The sequence below is a fragment of the Elephas maximus genome, chromosome 3 (assembly GCF_024166365.1).
Source record: "Elephas maximus indicus isolate mEleMax1 chromosome 3, mEleMax1 primary haplotype, whole genome shotgun sequence".
Taxonomy (NCBI): domain Eukaryota; kingdom Metazoa; phylum Chordata; class Mammalia; order Proboscidea; family Elephantidae; genus Elephas; species Elephas maximus.
The window spans coordinates 67,681,472-67,698,258 of record NC_064821.1 but is presented as its reverse complement, the minus strand read 5'-3'; the positions used below and the strand labels follow the sequence as shown (position 1 = coordinate 67,698,258).

Sequence of the window (16,787 nt, the reverse complement as noted above, 5' to 3'; positions counted from 1 at the left end):
CCCTTACGTGCCATGCTTTTTCTCATACCCCAGGGACTTGGCACACACTATTTCCTCTGCCTAGAATGTCTCTCCCCACCTCCTTAAACTGGCTGACTCATCATCCTTCAAGTCTCAGCTTAAATGTCGCTTTCTCAGAGAGCCTTTCACTGCCTCTCAACATAAATTAGAGAGGCCCTGTTAATCTCCCTTTGAGCACCCTGTTCTTTTCCTTCATAGCACATTTGTAGCTGTGTCTTCTTTGACTCCCCCACTAGACTGGAAACTCTTTGAGGGTAGAGACTATATTTGTCTTGTTCGTTTCTGTAAACCCAATACCTAATATAGTGGTATTTGCTTAATATTTGTTAAACTGAATGAATGGCAAATATTTATAGACTTTCATATGGAGCCTTGGTGGTGCGGTGGTTAAGAGAGTGGCTGTTAACCAGAAAGTCGGCAGTTTGAATCCACCAGCCCTGCTTGGAAAACCTATGGAGCAGTTCTACTCTGTCCTGTAGGGTCGCTATGAGTCAGAATCGACTGGACGGCAACGGGTTGTTTCACATGCTGGCTACAGTCAGAGACAAGCAACTTAGCTTGTCACTTGTTAGCTTTAGGTGCCCCAAGCCTTTTTAAAGGACCTGTGGAGGTTGCTGGGCACAGTGCTCAGGCCCAAGGTCTGACTAGAGAGCCCCAGCTCCCCTCCCTATGGCCTGCATCATCCTAACCTTGTTCTGGGCAGCTGCAGAAGTGGGGCCATGAGAAGGGCCAGTTACCTGGAAGCACAAGCCAGCTCCTTCTCTGACTCCTCTGGGGCCTCCTTCCCAGGCTTGTCCCCTACCACAGCCCCTCACAGGAGCCCCTCTCACACACATATCACCTTGGTTCTTTCACCCAATGTAACAGCCTTTCTGGTCTGTGTCCTTGTCTCCCCTGCTAGTGTTACCTTATCACCTATAAACAGATTGGAAATCTCCATCGAAGACTAACACTTTCTTCTAGCCTCAGAAGCTCACAGCGGGGTCCTGGAAAAAAGCTCCTTTTATGGAGGGCTTCGGGCAGGATTGATAGGGATCAGAGATACCGCCCCCCCCCCCCCAGCACAGACACCAACCTAGAATAGGAATGACCATCTGGATCCACTTATGGGGTTGGAGGAAGGATGGCAGGCCTGGAACTGTCAAGCTGAGAAGGTTTCCTGGGTAAAATGCTTCTTGTTTGAAGGGTGACCCTGGGGCACATTCCCACTTGGTGGAAGTCAAGGTACCCCTCAATGGGCCCCGTGTACTAGTCTTCAGGGCTCACATGCCTCCTGTTTCAAACCATCCCATGCCTCATCTTAGCATTCAAGGCCCCTCATGGTTTGTTCTCACACTGTTTCCAGCCTCATCTGTCCTCGTACCCTGGGGACTTGCTTGGAGGTAGCCTCTCTGAGCTGTTGACCTTCAGAGGACAGGCCCTGCACTTCATACCTCCATGCCTTTGCTCACACCGTTCCTTCAGTGGGAATGCCCTTGCCCTATCTGCCTACACCCCCCTCTCAAGGTTTCCAGCAAACGTTCGCTCCTCTTTGCTCTCAGAGCACGAAGCCTGTGTTTTGACCTATTGAATATTCATGTGTACTTGCATTAGCATTAGCTGTTTACATGTCTGTCTTCCTCAGGAGACTGTGAACTCCTTGAGAAGGGGACTGACTGGATCTATTGGTCCTTGTAGCTTGCACGGCACCAGGGAACATTGCTGGAGCTATTTGTTGACCGTAGATGGTCTCCTTGAGGGCTCTAAGGAAGAATTACCTCGATCAATAATCCAGAGAAACAGGGTCAAGCCAGGGACATCAGAGTCACAGGTTAGTGGAACTGCAGCGTGTGCTGAAGTGTGTCACCTTTGGGAGGGCAGTGTCCTGCCTTTCTGCTCAGCTCCCTCAGTATTGCCATCATTACCTTCTCTGGCTCCTGGAGACTGGGCCTCTCTCCACTAAGCCTTCTCTTCCAGGATGGGGTTCCAAAACCTTTCTGTGGTGGGGAGGGGGACCAGAATTGACCTTCTGACTCTTTAGACAACAGTATTCACAAAGCTATTTCCCTCTCCAGTCCCTTTTATAGAGGGGAAAACTTCCCAGGGTCATGGAAAGCACAGCTAGGACTAGAACCTAATTCTCCTATTTAGGAGTGGACAGTAAAGCATGATGGTTAAACATGTGAACTCACGAGTCCGCCAGCCAGTTCAGGGTTTGAACCTTGGCTCTGTCACACCTTGGGAAAGTAACTGACTTGTCAGGGTATCAGTTTCCTCATCTCAGAAATGGAAAATAAATCATACCTTACAGGGTCTTCGTGAGGTTCATTTGATAGGCTACACTTAAACAGTGCCTGGTCCATAATAAACGCTCAATGTTCACTATTATAGCAGTTAAAACCACACATACTATTGCAGGCCCCATCACCGCTCAGAAAGCACTGGTGCACATGATCTCACTGACTTGGAGCCTCATTACGGGGTATCATGACACCCATTTTACAGATGGGGAAAATGAGCCCAGAGAGATTCAGGGACTTCCCTGAAGTTTAAGGATATATTGGAGTACTGAATCCCGACATTGGACTGTCTCTGCTGAGGGCCCTGTTTAGGGCCAGTCTTGTTGTTAGCTGCTGTCAGCCCAACTCATGGCAACCCCATGCATAACAGGGTTGGACCATTGTGATCCACAGGTTTTCATTGCCTTGTATTTTGGAAGTAGACTGGCAGGCCTTTCTTCCAAGTCCACCTGAAGTCTAGAAGCTCCACTGAAACCTGTTCAGCATCATAGCAACACACAAGCCTCTACTATGGGTGGGTGGTGGCTGTGTTTGAGGTGCATTGGCCAGGAAGCGAGCCCAGGTCTCCCATGTGGAAGGCGAGAATTCTACCACTGAACTACCACTGCCCGCTAGGCCAGCCTGAGAGTATGTAAATCACCATATAATAGGTGCAAACTGTAGCCTCCTTGGGACTAAGATCTATTTTATATATATAAAAGAAACGGGCAGGGTGCAGAATGCAGAACAAGAGTGGCTCATACCTGCCATCCTGCCCCTCAGAACGCCTTCCTCCAGCCTGCCTCCCCTGCAAGACAGAGCTGTATCCCTAGGCCCGGCATAGAACCTGGCGCACGGCAGGGCACTCAGTGAATGATGGCAGAATGTACCGGGAAGGACTCAGACGTTTTAAAAATGAAATTCAACATTCAGGAACCATGCACAACCCTCATATTTGCTATTTCACATTCTCCAGACAATCTGGAGGCTCCAGGAGGGCAGAAACTGTGTCTGTTGCATTTTCATTAACCCAGGCCTGGCCTGGTACTTGGTACATACGAAGAACTCAAAAAGTATCATGACTTATTAAAAGAAAATGATTTTTAAAGAATTGGGCTAGGATCTGAGATCAGGGATCCAGTCCTGGCTTTTCCTCTAACTCACTAGGGGGTCCTTAGGCAAGCCGATCCCTTTTGCCTGCCCCAGTTTATACAGTGTAGAGATAGGACTAGACCAGTGGTTTTCAGTTCTGGCTGCACAGGAGAATGAATCTGGGGTGCTTTAAAATTATGGCTGCCTGGGCCCCATCCCAGGCCAATTTAAACAGAATGTCTGGGGTGGGGTTATTGGTAGTTTTTAAAGCATTTCAGGTGATTCTTATGTGCAACCAGGGCTGAGAACCTCTGAGCTACATGGTCTCTCATTGCCTTTTAAGCTCTGCAAACACATCTTGGCATGCTCCTAAATACATACACAGGCAGCAGGGCTCCTGAGGCCACACCTGCCCACCACAAACACAGGGGTCCCAAGTCCTAATGTCTGTTCTGCTACACATTCATTGTGCAGGCTTATCTGAGCCCCGCCCTCTTTATTAGTGGGGCTGGTGAGAGAACATTGGATGAGTCACAAATGTGAAAGTGCTTTAAAAATGGACCACCACTGATCTTTTTGTCTGTGTAGCTTTGCCTTTTCTGGAATATCATATAGTTGGAATCACAGAGCATGTAGGCTTTTCGGACTGGCTTCTTTCACTAATATGCATTTATGATTCCTTCATTTTTTTTTGTGACTGGATAGCTCACTTCTTTTTATCACTAAATAATATTCCATTGTATGGGTGTACCAGTTTGTTTATCCATTCAGCTTTTGAAGGACATCTTGGGTACTTGTAGTTTATGTCACTTATGAATAAAGATTCTATAAACGTGTAGGTTTCTTTGTGGACTAATTTTTCAACTCTGGGTAAATACCTAGAAGCGCAACTGATGGATTGTACGGTAAGACATTGTTAAGCTTTGTAAGAAACTGCTAAATTGTCTTCCAAAGTGGCTATACCATTTTCCATTCCCACCAGTAATGCGGTAATGAGTTCCTGTTGCTGCACATCCTTGCTGGCAATGGTATTTGTCAGTTTTTAGTTTTAGCCATTCTAACAGGTGTGTAGGTGGTATCTGTTTTCATTTGCAGTTCCCTAATACACATATTTGCTATGTGTATATCTTCTTTGATGAAGTGTCTGTTCAGATCATTTGCCCATTTTTAAATTGGGGGTTTCTTTTTGGTACACTTTATTGTGCTTTAGGTGAAGGTTTTCAGAGCAAATGAGATTCCTGTTCAATAATTTATATACAAATTGTTCCATGACATTGGTTGTAACCCCTGCAATGTGTCAGCACTCCCCCCATTACCATTCATCTGGTTTTCCTGCCCCTTCCTGCCTTCTCATCTTTGCTTTTGGGCAGATGTTGCCCTTTTGGTCTCATATATCTATATGATTGTTCTAAAAAGCACTTTCCTCATAGGTGTTGTTTTGATTTTATAGACTTGTCTATTATTTGGGTAAAAGGTGATCTTTGGGAGTGGCTTCAGTTCCAAGTTAGAAAGGTGTCTAAGGGCCACAGTCTCAGGGGTTCCTCCCATCTCCATTGGATCAGTAGTAAGTCTGGTCTTTTTTATGAATTTGAGTTTTATTCTACATTTTTTTCCTCAATCTAACCGGGACCTTCTATGGTGATCCCAGTCAGAGTGGTTGGTAGTGGTTGCTGGGTACCATCTACTTCTATAGGTCCCAGGCTAGTGGAGGTTGTGGCTCCTATTTGTTTGTTTTCATATTGTTGCATTTTAAGAGGTTTATTTTTATTTCTTGGTATATTTTAGAAACAAATCCTTCATCAGATATGTATTTTGCCAATATTTTTTCCTAGTCTGTGGCTTGTATTTTCATTCTCTTAACAGTGTCTTTTGCAGAGCAGAATTTTTAATGACGTTCAACTTGTCAATTTTTTCTTTCATGGATTGAGATTTTGGTGTATCTAAAAACTCATTGCCAAACCCAAGTTCATCTAGATTTTCTCCTATATTATCTTCTAGTTTTATAGTTTCTATTTTACATTTAGGTCTATGATCCATTTTGAGTTAATTTTTGTGAAAGGTGAAGTCAGTGTCTAGATACATCTTTTGCATGTGGATGTCCAGTTGTCCTGGCATGATCTGTTGAGAAGACTATCCTTTCTTCGTTGAATTGCCCTTGCTCTTTTGTCAAAGATCAGTTGACCGTGTTTGTGTGGGTCTATTTCTGGACTTTTTATTCCATTCCACTGATTTACTTGTCTCTTTCACCAATACCACACTGTCTTGATTACTGTAGCATTATAGTAAGTCTTGAAGTCAGGCAGTGTCAGTTTCTGACCTGTTTTTCTTCAGTACTGTGTTGGCTATTCTGGGTTTTTGCCTTTGCATATAAACTTTAGAATACCTTTCTTGATAGCCACAAAATAATTTGCTGGCATTTTGATTGGGATTTGCACTGAATCTAGAGATCAAGCTGGAAAGAACTGACATCTTAACAATATTGAGCCTATCCATGGACATGAAATAACTCTCCATTTATTTTGATTTGCTTTGCTTTTTCATCATAGTTGTTTTCCTCATATATACCTTGTACATATTTTGTTAGATTTATTCCTAAGCACTTTTTTTTTGGGGGGGGGTGCTAATGCAGGGATGAGCAGGTGGAGCACAGGGCATTTTTAGGTCAGTGAAACTATTCTGTATGACACTGCAATGGTGGACACATGACATTATGCACTTGTCAAAACCCACAGAACTATACTATACAGAGAGTAAGCCCTAATGTAAACTGTGGACTTTAGTTAATAATGTTAATAAGATCAATATTGGTTCATCAGTTGTAACAAACATATTATGCAGGATGCTAAGGAGTCTTGGTGGTGCAGTGGTTAAAGTGTTTGGATGCCAACCAAAAGGTCTGCAGTTCAAACCCACCAGGGAGAAAGACGTGGCAGTCTTCTTCCATAAAGATTTACAGCCTTGGAAACCCTGTGGGGCAGTTCTACTTTGTCCTATGGGGTCATTATTAGTTAGAATTGACTAGACGGCAATGGGTTTTTGGGTTTTATGCAAGATGTTAACAATAGGGGGAACAGTGAGGAGGAAAGAGAGAGTATATGAGAATGCTGTACTATCTGCTTAATTTTCTGTAAACCTAAAACTGGTTTAAGGTCTGTTAATTAAAAAAAAAAAAAGGCAACACCAACTCCAAATGAAAGGGAGCCTCTGGTGGTCTTACAATGGCTCCTCTGTGCCTGCAGGACCAAATCCATAGGCCATCCCGTCCTTTACAATCCAGCCAAATGGAATCACTCTGGGCCCCTGAAGGAATCCAGGACTTTGCACACACTACTCCCTTGGCCTGGAACATTGTCCCTTCCTTACCTGGTCTGGACATTTCTTGAAGAAGCTTTTTTTTTGCAAAGCTTTTAAGTTCCTTCAGTTTGGGAGCCCAGGTGAACTGTACACAGTAGCCGCTTCATAGCACCACCTATTGTGATTCTGGCAGAGCCTCTTTCCTGTCTGTCTCCTGTCCCGCATGACCACCTAGCTTTTTCCAAAGGTACAGACAGAAGAATCACAAAGTTTCAGTAATGAAACTGTACTGAACCACAAGACCGAACCATATTTCCCACACTGTGCATGAAGACACCATAGGGCACCACAGCAAATTCACAGGAGGCACAATACCAAAACCCAAACCCACTGCTGTCGACTCCGACTCATAGTTGGATCCTATAGGACAGAGCAGACCTGCCCCACAGGGTTTCCAAGGAGCAGCTGAGTTCTTAACCACCTGTACCACCAGCGCTCCAGGGGCACAACATGATATTTTAAATTTGAGAGATACTTAACATCTGCTGGCTACGGAGAGAAGTACTAGCTCAAGGTAGTTCAGTTTCATCATTAGGTTGAGCTACATTCCTTTAGATTATATTCATCTTTGAGAAACTGGGTTTTTGGTGCTGGTTTTGATGACAAGCAAGTGAAAGTCAACGTGGCACAGGGAATGAGGGTGGTAGTGTCCGATCTGATTTGTAAGTTTGAGAAACTGTGCGGTGCTCAACAGGTACACAGACCCCATTAGTAAATACTTGTGGTTATTTAAGGATGAAATTAAAATATTGTTTCTTTCAATTTATGTGTATTATTTTTCCAAACAACTAACTTGTTAGGACATAGATACTTATTAAGTGGTTTGGACTTAACTATTTAACACATGGAACCGTTAGGTATTTCTTTTAGCTTAGGGGCTCCAGGAAAAAATTACTAAGACACTAAGGATGCTGAGAGTTTGGGAACCTCTGGTTTAAGATATCATCTAATCCAAGGCATCAAACTGCAGGTTATGAAATCAATTTAGTGGGTCACAACCAGTATTTTTTTCCCTAATAAAACAAATTGATAAATAGAGCACGTAGTAAGGGTGTTATTGTGTAAAATTTTGGTTCATTATATACATACATATGAGTATCTTGGTTCACAATGTAAAATGTATATTTCTTGCTTGGGTTCTGGTCAAAAAATTTTGAAAAACCACTGAAACTCCAACCCTCTTATTTTACAGATGAGAAAACAGGCCCAGAGAGTGAAGCTGATTATTGCAAATCACAGCCACCAGTGTTGGGCTCTGCACTGGCCCTGGGTGGCCACTGCTCACAGTGATGCTAAAGACAGACCTTCTTCTCCCTCCAAGAGGAGAAGGGTGTGGTGACTCAAAGTCACAGAGCTATAGAGGTGAGGGTACAGCGGGCCTCTGCTGAATGGAACACAGCAGCATGCTCAAGGCTAGGTACCCCCGTCCCAAGACCCATTTGAACCCAACAAATGCCACCAGCCACACCTAGAACAAAATGGTTTTAATCAATTGCGTCACCCTCACTCTCCTGGGAGCAGAGCAACAAAAAGGCTCGGCTCCTGCCCCCAGAGGACAGTAAGGCTTCTGTGTCTCTCCACACTGCAGGGCCCAGGCAGGGCGGGAGGGCGGGAGGGAGGCAGGGTGGGAGGGAGGGAGGGAGGGGTGGGGAGGGAATGGCAGGTGGCTCACACACAGGAAAGCTGAGGGGCTGCGGCTGGTCCCCGGGCCCCAGGACCCAGCCCGACTACTCCCGCTTTCTCCTCCCTGGCTAGAGAAAGGTCATGGAGAAGAGACAGGGGAGCACGAACCAGCAGCAGGAGGCAGCAGCAGCAGCTGTTTCCTTCACCAATAAATATACTTCATTACCAAGCGAGAAGGGAGAGGGGTGGGAAGAGAGACTGGGTGGGGAGAATGGAGGAGAAGCTGCCACCTGTGTTGCTAGGATTAAAGCAATAACGAGATGGTGCCAGACCCCCCACCACTACCTTCAAACTCCCCCCGCCACCCCCAGTCTTCTTAAAACTGTGAAAAAGCTTTTAACATAGTCCTCCTGTCTCCAGGGCTGCTCTGAAGCCTGACTGAGAGGAGGCACCTGGCAGAGACTGGGACTGGTGTGGTGAGGAGGGCGGGAAGAAGAGAGGCTGCTTCTCCCCAGAGGCTGCAGCTGGAGGGCTGGAACCGAGTAAGCACTGAGGGGAGGGCGAGGGGAGGAAGAATGAATTCAACTACGACCAGGAGCAGCTCCAGAGCTGAGAGCCAAGGGGGCCGAGAGAAGGGGAGGATTGGTGAGTGGTGGAGTGACCACTGCATCCAGTGTAAAGCTTGGGCTGCTGAGGAGGGAGGGGATCAAGCTGGGGACTTTCCCATCTGTGTGGCTCAGGAGACCCACCCCCCTCCCCCCAGAGCAGCAGGGGACAGAGAAAAGCCATCACTTCTTTGGTCTTTGTGGCGGCTCAGCGTAAGGGGTGGGAGGGAGGGCAGAAAGAGCAGGGAAGGGCCCTTAGCAGGGAGCGCCGCCTCAGCAAGAGTAGGCCTGGCTGGGAGCTCTGGCAGAAAGGTCACAGTGAGGCCGAGGAGCCCCCAGGAGGAGAGTGGCCAGGAAGAGAGTGGCCGTAGTGTGGAAGGGCTGGCATGGATGGGTGGGGTATGATGCAGTGCCCCACCTCTGCCAGGGCCCTTGGGAAAGGCTGAGCCCCCAGAGGTGGCCAGTGAGAGCGGGCGCAGGGCACAGGGCCCAGGGCCAGTGCTGGGGTGCAGGGGTGGGGAGGGCAAGGATGCTCTTCTGGGACCAGGGCAGGTGGTCTGGCCTGGCCCACGCCAGGGCTCCCATGCTCCCTTCTGCTTCCACCCCACACTGGTGGCTCTGGAGGGAGGGTAGGACCCTATCCCTTTTCAGAACCTTCCCTGAAGACCACATGGGAGCTAGCCTTGTCTGCCAGGTGGGGAGAAAGAGCGTCAACAGGTCAAGGCTAGCCCTTCCTGCTGCCAACTGGAGGACAGGGCAGTCCTTGCAGACAGTGTCAGCCCTTGCCTCCCCACCTGAGGCAGAGGGGGTTTTGAGACAGGTCAGAGCCCTCCAGGGACATGGAAGCAGGAGGTGGGGGCCACACGGTGGGGCTTCCTCTCCTGGTCTTCCACTCCAGGCTGAGGACAGTCAAGGGGCAATTAGCCCAATCTGAAAGCCAGCAAGTTGTAGTAACCCCCATCCCCAATGCCAAACTAACAAACAAAACAAGGGAAATGAAAAAACTGGGGAGGTGGTGGGGAGACAAACCAAAACAGAACACCCTGACCTCCTGCCCAGGGCAGAGGGTCCAGCCAGTAGCAGGGGCTGGGGACCGGGGCTAGGAGGGTCTAGCTGGGCCGGCACTGCACCTGGCCCTCGGAGCTGTCCTCATCGTCAGAGGCCCCAGCACCCCCACTGCTCAGGCCTGTGATCCGGTAGCCCATGTTGAGCAGCATCACCTCCAGGGGGTCCGCATTCATGCGCCGCTGGTTGGCCTGCGAAGCACCCTCCATGTCCTCCACAACTCGGCCTGTAAGGTCTTCACTCTGTGAGAGTGAGGGGAAGAGAAGGCATGTGGGGGGACACCAGGGCATATGGAGAGGCACACGCGCTGGGATATACTGCGGAGGGGGAACCCAGGCTAGGTGATAAATATGGAGGGGATGTGCACACCAGGGGTGTATATGGGGGGAGAGGAACTCACATACTGGGATATACATCGGGAGACACACCACACCAGGATATCCATGAGGGGGACACACCAAAGGACCACACTGAGTTATAAGTATGGGGGGAACCACACATGGATATATATGAGGGAGAGCACACACAATGGGACACCTCGAGGGCACACATACCAGGATATGTTGAGGGGCGCACATACTGGGATATACGGGATGGGGGGCAACTCGGTTCTGTTGGCACTGTCAAATCCAACTACCTTTTCTTTATTTTTTCCTCTCCCTTCAATGGAGAGTCGTGTAGAATTCTCTTTTTAAAAGTCATGGCAAATTACCTCTGGGATCAGATGCCCACCATCTGACTTCTGTTTTGGCAGCTGAGAAGGGGGATGGGGTACTACAGAGGCAGTGGAAGGAATCACACTGTTCTGAGTGTCCCTCTGGGTCGGACACTCCATAGCCATCATTTCTTTAATCCTTAAAGCAACCTTTTGAGGTGGTGCTGTCATTTCTACTTCCAGAGTACAGATGATAAACCCGGGTGAGTGAGGGGGTCTGTCAGACCCCAAAGCCTGCATACCGCCCGTATGACTGAGGCACAGCTTCTGGGGGCACACACACAGCATGCGGGGGAAGGGTACCCAAGAGCCTCTGAGGGACCCTTTTCATGAGGCAGTGGTAGAGCTGGTCTGGCTCCCTTCTCTGGCCTCCTGCATCCCTTGTCCTTGCTTATGGTTTCCCAAGTGTGAGTCTCATCTTTACAGCTAGCTCAAGGATATGCTCCCAGAGGGCAGGAGCCCACTCTTGCTCTAGTGCATTTGGAGCTTTCAGAACCTGATAGCTCCCACCATGACACAGCCTGGAGCTCTAGGGTAAGAGCTACTCATGCCAGCAACTTCAAGCCTCTGCCTGACTCATCTCCCTCCCCAGCTCTCACAAGACCAGGCAGAGGCCTTGCACAGGGTCTCTACCCTCCTCTGTGCCTGGCTTCAGCCACCTCGCCTGCACCCTTACCTCTGGCCGGGGATTCCAGAGCCGCACGACAGGGTCAATGCCGCTGGTGGCCAGGAAGCAGTAGCTGGGGTGTGGCTGCAGGCAGTTGACAATGGATTCATCTCCCTGAAGCACGCGGACCAGGTTGGTGGTCTCTTTTTCCCAGATGAAGAAGGAGCCATCGTCAGAGCCACTGATGATGTACTGAGCGTTGCTGGCAGGGGGGCAAAGGGCAAGGAGGTCAGGTGGGGTGGATACTGCCCTACAGCCTCAAGTACAGGCTGCACGGCTTAGGGCAGGGAGGAACAGGGAAGTCTGGAGCCACTCAGGCCCCCATACTCTGGGGTCTTCACTTGACTGAGAACTCCAAAGCACACGATAATCCTCTCCACACTGCAGAGCCCCATTCACTATTCCCTTAAACCCAGGGTCAGGGGCCACCTGGGTCCCTCCAAGATACTCTCCCCCCCCAAAGTACACCATAACCTTGCTGGGTGCCAGGAGCAGGTCTTCCATCTCTTAGGCCTCTGGGAACACCTCATCTAAGCATTCCCTGAGAAGGCCTAGTCTTCCTGGATCCAGACCTCCAAATCCTACTGTACATCTGTCCCACATGCACCGTGACATTTCAAGAGGCCCTTGATTCATGTTCATGTGTCTCATTCACCCAAAGAAAGTCCAAACGTCTACAAAGGAGAGTGGAGGGTGACAGTATCCGAGACACTGAGGGCTTGTGACTTATACCCCTGGCAGAGGCAGGTTCCAAGCATCCAGATAAACCAAGCTCTGGCAAAGGGAGACAGACGGAGGAGGCGGCAAGCACTGTGCTGGATGCTTTACTTTCATTATCTCATTAGTCCTCATTACAGCCCCACAAATGGGTATGGCTAATGGCATTTTACAGGTGAAGAAGCTGAGGCTGACAGAGGTGAAACCATTTGCTTAGGGGCACAGAGGCACAGCTGGGATCTGAGAGTTTTCTAAAAGCACTATACCCCCACACCACACCCTCCAACCTCCTGCTGCCGACTGGGCTGTGCCCCTCCCTCCCTTCCAGGGCCCCATACCTGCCAAAGAAATTGGCCTCCTTGATGTCCGTGGTGGTGTTGCAGTGGCCACAGTAGCGGAACTGATAGTCGTAGCTGCGCTCCCGCAGCACCATTTCATCCTCTGAGATGGAGTCCTTGCGGCTTGTGCTGCGGAGGCGGACCGGGCCACCACCACCAGCTCCCTTCTTCTCTTCTAGAGGCAGAGATCAAGGAAAAGTGAAAGTCCTGTCCCTTGCCCACCCCACCCCCTAACTTCTTCCTGCCCACGTACTCTACCCCTACCCTGGAAAACTAGGAAAAGGGTGTGGGGAAGAAGCATCTTTGGATCTGGCCCCTGAGGATGTTCGGGGGAGCCCTCTAATGCCAGGCGGGCTTTGCTCAGGTTCCTGGGTAAAGGCCCCAGGGCTCCAGGGATGTGTAGGCTCAAGCTGTTTCTGTGGAGGTCAGAGCAGGGAGGGAAGGGTGAGGGACTGGCAGACACAGCCTTGAATGAATGATTTTTTCTAAAAAGAATCATAACTCTTATGGCAGTAAGATCTAAGCCCTTACTTTCTGGAAGACAAGTTGTCATGGATCCCAACTGAAGTACTGACGGTTAAGTGACTTGGGTAAAAACCACACCGCCTTTCTCAGCTCCTTAAAAGTGCCTGCTACTTCCTGCTTCAGGGCCTTTGCACATGCTGGGAACCTCTGGTTCCACTGCTGGGAACTCTACCTCCTACAGCCACACTTTGTACCTAGTTAGCTCTTCGTCCTCATCCTTCAGACCTCAACTTAAATGTCTCTGCCATCAACCCTTCCCCCATATACCTATACTGTCTTAAATCCCCACAGCACTCGTCACACTGTTTTTCCTCCACCTCTCAGGTCCTTCACTAGGCTATAAATTCCATGAACACAGAAATCATGGCTGACTTGTTCACAGCTGTATTCCCAGGGCCCAGCACAGTGCCTGGCATATGGTGAGTACTTGATAACTATTCATTAAACAAATGAATCAATCATGTGGTTAGCAAATTGCAAAGGGGAGAGGTGAGGATCACGTCTGCCATAAGCCACACTACAACTACCCAGCTCTCTGCAACACTACAGAGGTGAGCTGGGGTGAGAGGGGCTTCATATGCTCTTTCTGCAGGTAAGGCAGTGGGTTCAGGGAGGCTGTGCTTTTCTCGAGGTCACACAGCTACCACATGGCAGAACTGAGGCTCTGTGCCCCATGACTGAGGCACTTCTACCACCCTGTGCAGTGCCACTTACGCAAACTAGAACAAGCTTGGTGACTAGCTGCTGCCCCTTACTCAGATGGCCAAGTGAGGGGCCAAGGTTCTGTCGATGCGCAGGTGCAAATGCTCAACTGACACCCACTGTGGCCTGTTTGGGCTCAGCTTCCTCCTATCCTGAGTACCTATCACTATAGCAGGTACTTTAAACATGTTATTGCTAATCCTCAATAGGAACTCTGAATGGGAGGTGCTATCATTCCTCTTTTCAGATGAGGAAAGTAAGTCTTGAAGAGACCAAGTGACTGTCCCAAGAGCACATGGTTTCTGAGTCAGCATCTGAACCTAGGTTTCTCCATCCCCAGAACCATGTTCTCTCCAGAACGTCCGGCAGCACTTCAAATAGAGTGGCAGCAACCCCTCCTCATTGCCCACTCACCACCATCATTTTTGGAGAAGAGGGCAGCCGTGATGTCGCGGCCCAGTGCATCACAAGCACTGCTGTGGGCCTGCTCCGGGAACTTCCCTTTGAAGTCGTCCAGGCACTCCAGGGCCTCAGCCACATACTTGAGCTCAAAGAGGCAGCGGGCCAGGCGGAAATGTGCCTTCAGATGGCACGGGTTTAGGGAGATGGCCTTGAGGCAGTCCCTCAGAGCGTCGTAGTGGTCACCATCCCTAGGAAGGCAGGAGAGGGTGGTTTGGTGTGGAGCCACATGGCAAGCAAGGGGTCCCCACTCAGTCTCCTCTTTTGCCTGTGGTCACCTCAGCCCACCTCTGACAGATCTCAGGGTAAGGGAACTTGGGGATGCAGAGAATCCTGGCTCAGCCCTGGAGTCCTTCCCCAGGAACTACAGAGTGTTAAGGAGGCAAGCCAGGACACTTTAGGGTTTAAACCCGTTGCTGTTGAGTCTATTCTGACTCATAGTGACCCTATAAGAAAGCATAGAACTGCCCCATAGAGTTTCCAAGGAGTGCCTGGTGGATTTGAACTGCTGACCTTTTGGTTAGCAGTCATAGCAGTTAACCACCAGGGTTTCCACTTTAGGGTTTGGGGGCTGGCAAAAACCGGTGTTGGAATGCCCTCTGCTGGGCACAGAGTGCAACTGTGCACTCACTCGCCCCAAGCACACGCAGCTCTGCAGCAGAAGGCCTGGCATCTTGCCCACCTCAGGCTCCCCAAGCCCGCCTTCTCTCTTCCTCCATCCACCTCATCAAATCCCCCCGGCTGGCCTTCAAAGCCATGTCCAAGGCAGGGGGCCCTCATGGACAGTTCTGTGGCCTGGGGAAACCAGAAGTGCCAGGCTGGGGACTCAGGGTCTGACCAGCAGGCAGCAAGCCCTCAGCCAGACCCCCGTCTGTCCTGGCTGACTGATCCACAGCAGCTGTGGCCTCTACCTCCCGGGGCTGGAGCCTGACGTCTGGTAGAGTCGGCTCTCTCGAAGCTGATGGCAAGAGGGGATGTGAAGGCCAGGAGCTCTACTTACTTCTCAACCTCTGGAAGCATGGATGAAGGGAAAGGGGAGTGTTTGTTTTTTTGTGGGGGGTGGGGGGAGTGGGGAGGAGGTCAAAGAAGAAGCCCCTCTTCTCCCACCCTGTGCCAGAATATAGGATACACATTCCCCCAGCACCCCTAGACCGGCCCCTGCCTCTCTTCTGGAGAGCCAGGCAGCTTACAGGAGCCACTTTGGAAACTGATTTCCCTTTGGAAACTCATTTTTTTTGTTTGTTTATTCCTGCTGGTTTGGGGGTGGGCCTAAGACCTAACTGTGCCAAGGAGCACTCCCTAGAGCCAATGGTCCTTTCACCAAGGGCACAGGTCACAAGGCCCCTGCATAGCAGGAGTGACATGGCAAAGTTCCTCCTGACCTTCCTTCCTTTCCTACAGCATCAGCCCTTGGAGCAGCCATGCTGATACCACGAACAGACAGCTTGGACAGTGTGGGGGCAGGTGGGGCAGAGTGGCTTCAATGGTGTGGCCTGCGTCAGAATGAGTGGCTGTGACGAAGAAGCAGGCGCTGCTTGGAAACCCAATTACTGCTCGCAAGGTGCCCCTCACAGCTCCCGGGGACAGGGAGTCGAGCGGAGACCAGCCAGGAGCCAGGGGTGACAGCTCCCGCTGCGTCCAGGAACAGATGGCAGCCCTGGGGAGGCTGGCCTGGGACAGGATGTGACATTCTAGGGGTCGCTGGCAGGCATGCGGGGATGGTGAGAGAGCAGGCTGGCCCCAGGGCTCACCCATCCTAGACTCGCTGCCAGATCAATCTCCCTGAAAGGACAGGCCTCATCCCAGCCCTCTCCTGTTCAACTCTTCGGTAGCTGCCCGTCATTCGCTGAATTGAGGCCAAACGCCATCGCTCGGCATTCCAAGCCCTTCCCAGGCAGGCCCCGGGCTACCTCACAGACTCATCTCCTGCCAGTCCCTTCCTGAACCCTCTGCTCCAGCCAAATGGATCTGTTGTTCTGCAAACAAGCTCTTCAGTCAGTCCCCCACCCCCATGCCTTTGTTCATACGGTTTCATATCCCTGGAATGTCCCTCCCCCCACAGTCCTCTCCCATCTCGTCTCCTTGTCTAAGCCTGCCCACACTTAAAGCCCATTCAGACACTACATCTTCTTGATGCTTTGCTGATCCCCAGCTAAAGCGACCCAACTTTTCTTAACGCCCACAGCACTCTACCTGAAACACTCACAAGATATACTGCTTCCTGCCTCAATTTTATCCTGATTTCTGTCCGTGTCTTTATCCCCTGTCTGCAGGCTGGGTGCTCTGGAGCATAGAAACCCAGAGTGACAGAACTTTGTGTCCCTAGCACATAGCAGGAGTTCAGAGAACACGCACACATGAATTGGGAAATCGTCAGCTTCTCTCAGCAACGATGCAGGAGTGAAGCTGAGCTTGCAGGCTAGAGCCTAGATGAGGATCACACCATTCTAGCCAACTGTTGGGACAGAGAGGCGAAACACTTAAGACGGCCCCAAAGCAGTCATCTCCTGGGTTTGGCTGCACCTGAGCCCTTGGCAAGCTTCTGATGCCTGGGCTAAGGCCTGCAGGGGTAGCATCTTCCCAAACCCCCACCCACTATCCCTGCTGACTTGAGTGGGTTTCTTAAAGCTTCCCTCTTTGGCCTGC

The 16,787-nt window shown here is 50.1% G+C and overlaps 1 protein-coding gene across 2 annotated transcripts in view; it reads right to left on the bottom strand.

Annotated features, from left to right (window-relative positions):
* Positions 1-8,194: 8,194 nt before the first annotated feature.
* The window catches only part of WDTC1 (WD and tetratricopeptide repeats 1), a 70,877-nt gene continuing 62,284 nt past the window's right edge, over positions 8,195-16,787 (bottom strand). For both annotated transcript variants that reach the window (XM_049878414.1, XM_049878413.1), the window contains 4 exons: positions 14,097-14,332; positions 12,456-12,630; positions 11,410-11,602; positions 8,195-10,260 (listed from right to left, as the gene is read on the bottom strand). In XM_049878414.1, the coding sequence (XP_049734371.1) occupies positions 10,063-10,260; positions 11,410-11,602; positions 12,456-12,630; positions 14,097-14,332 (802 nt within the window). In that variant the 3' untranslated portion in view covers positions 8,195-10,062. The remainder of the gene's footprint in view (positions 10,261-11,409; positions 11,603-12,455; positions 12,631-14,096; positions 14,333-16,787) is intronic.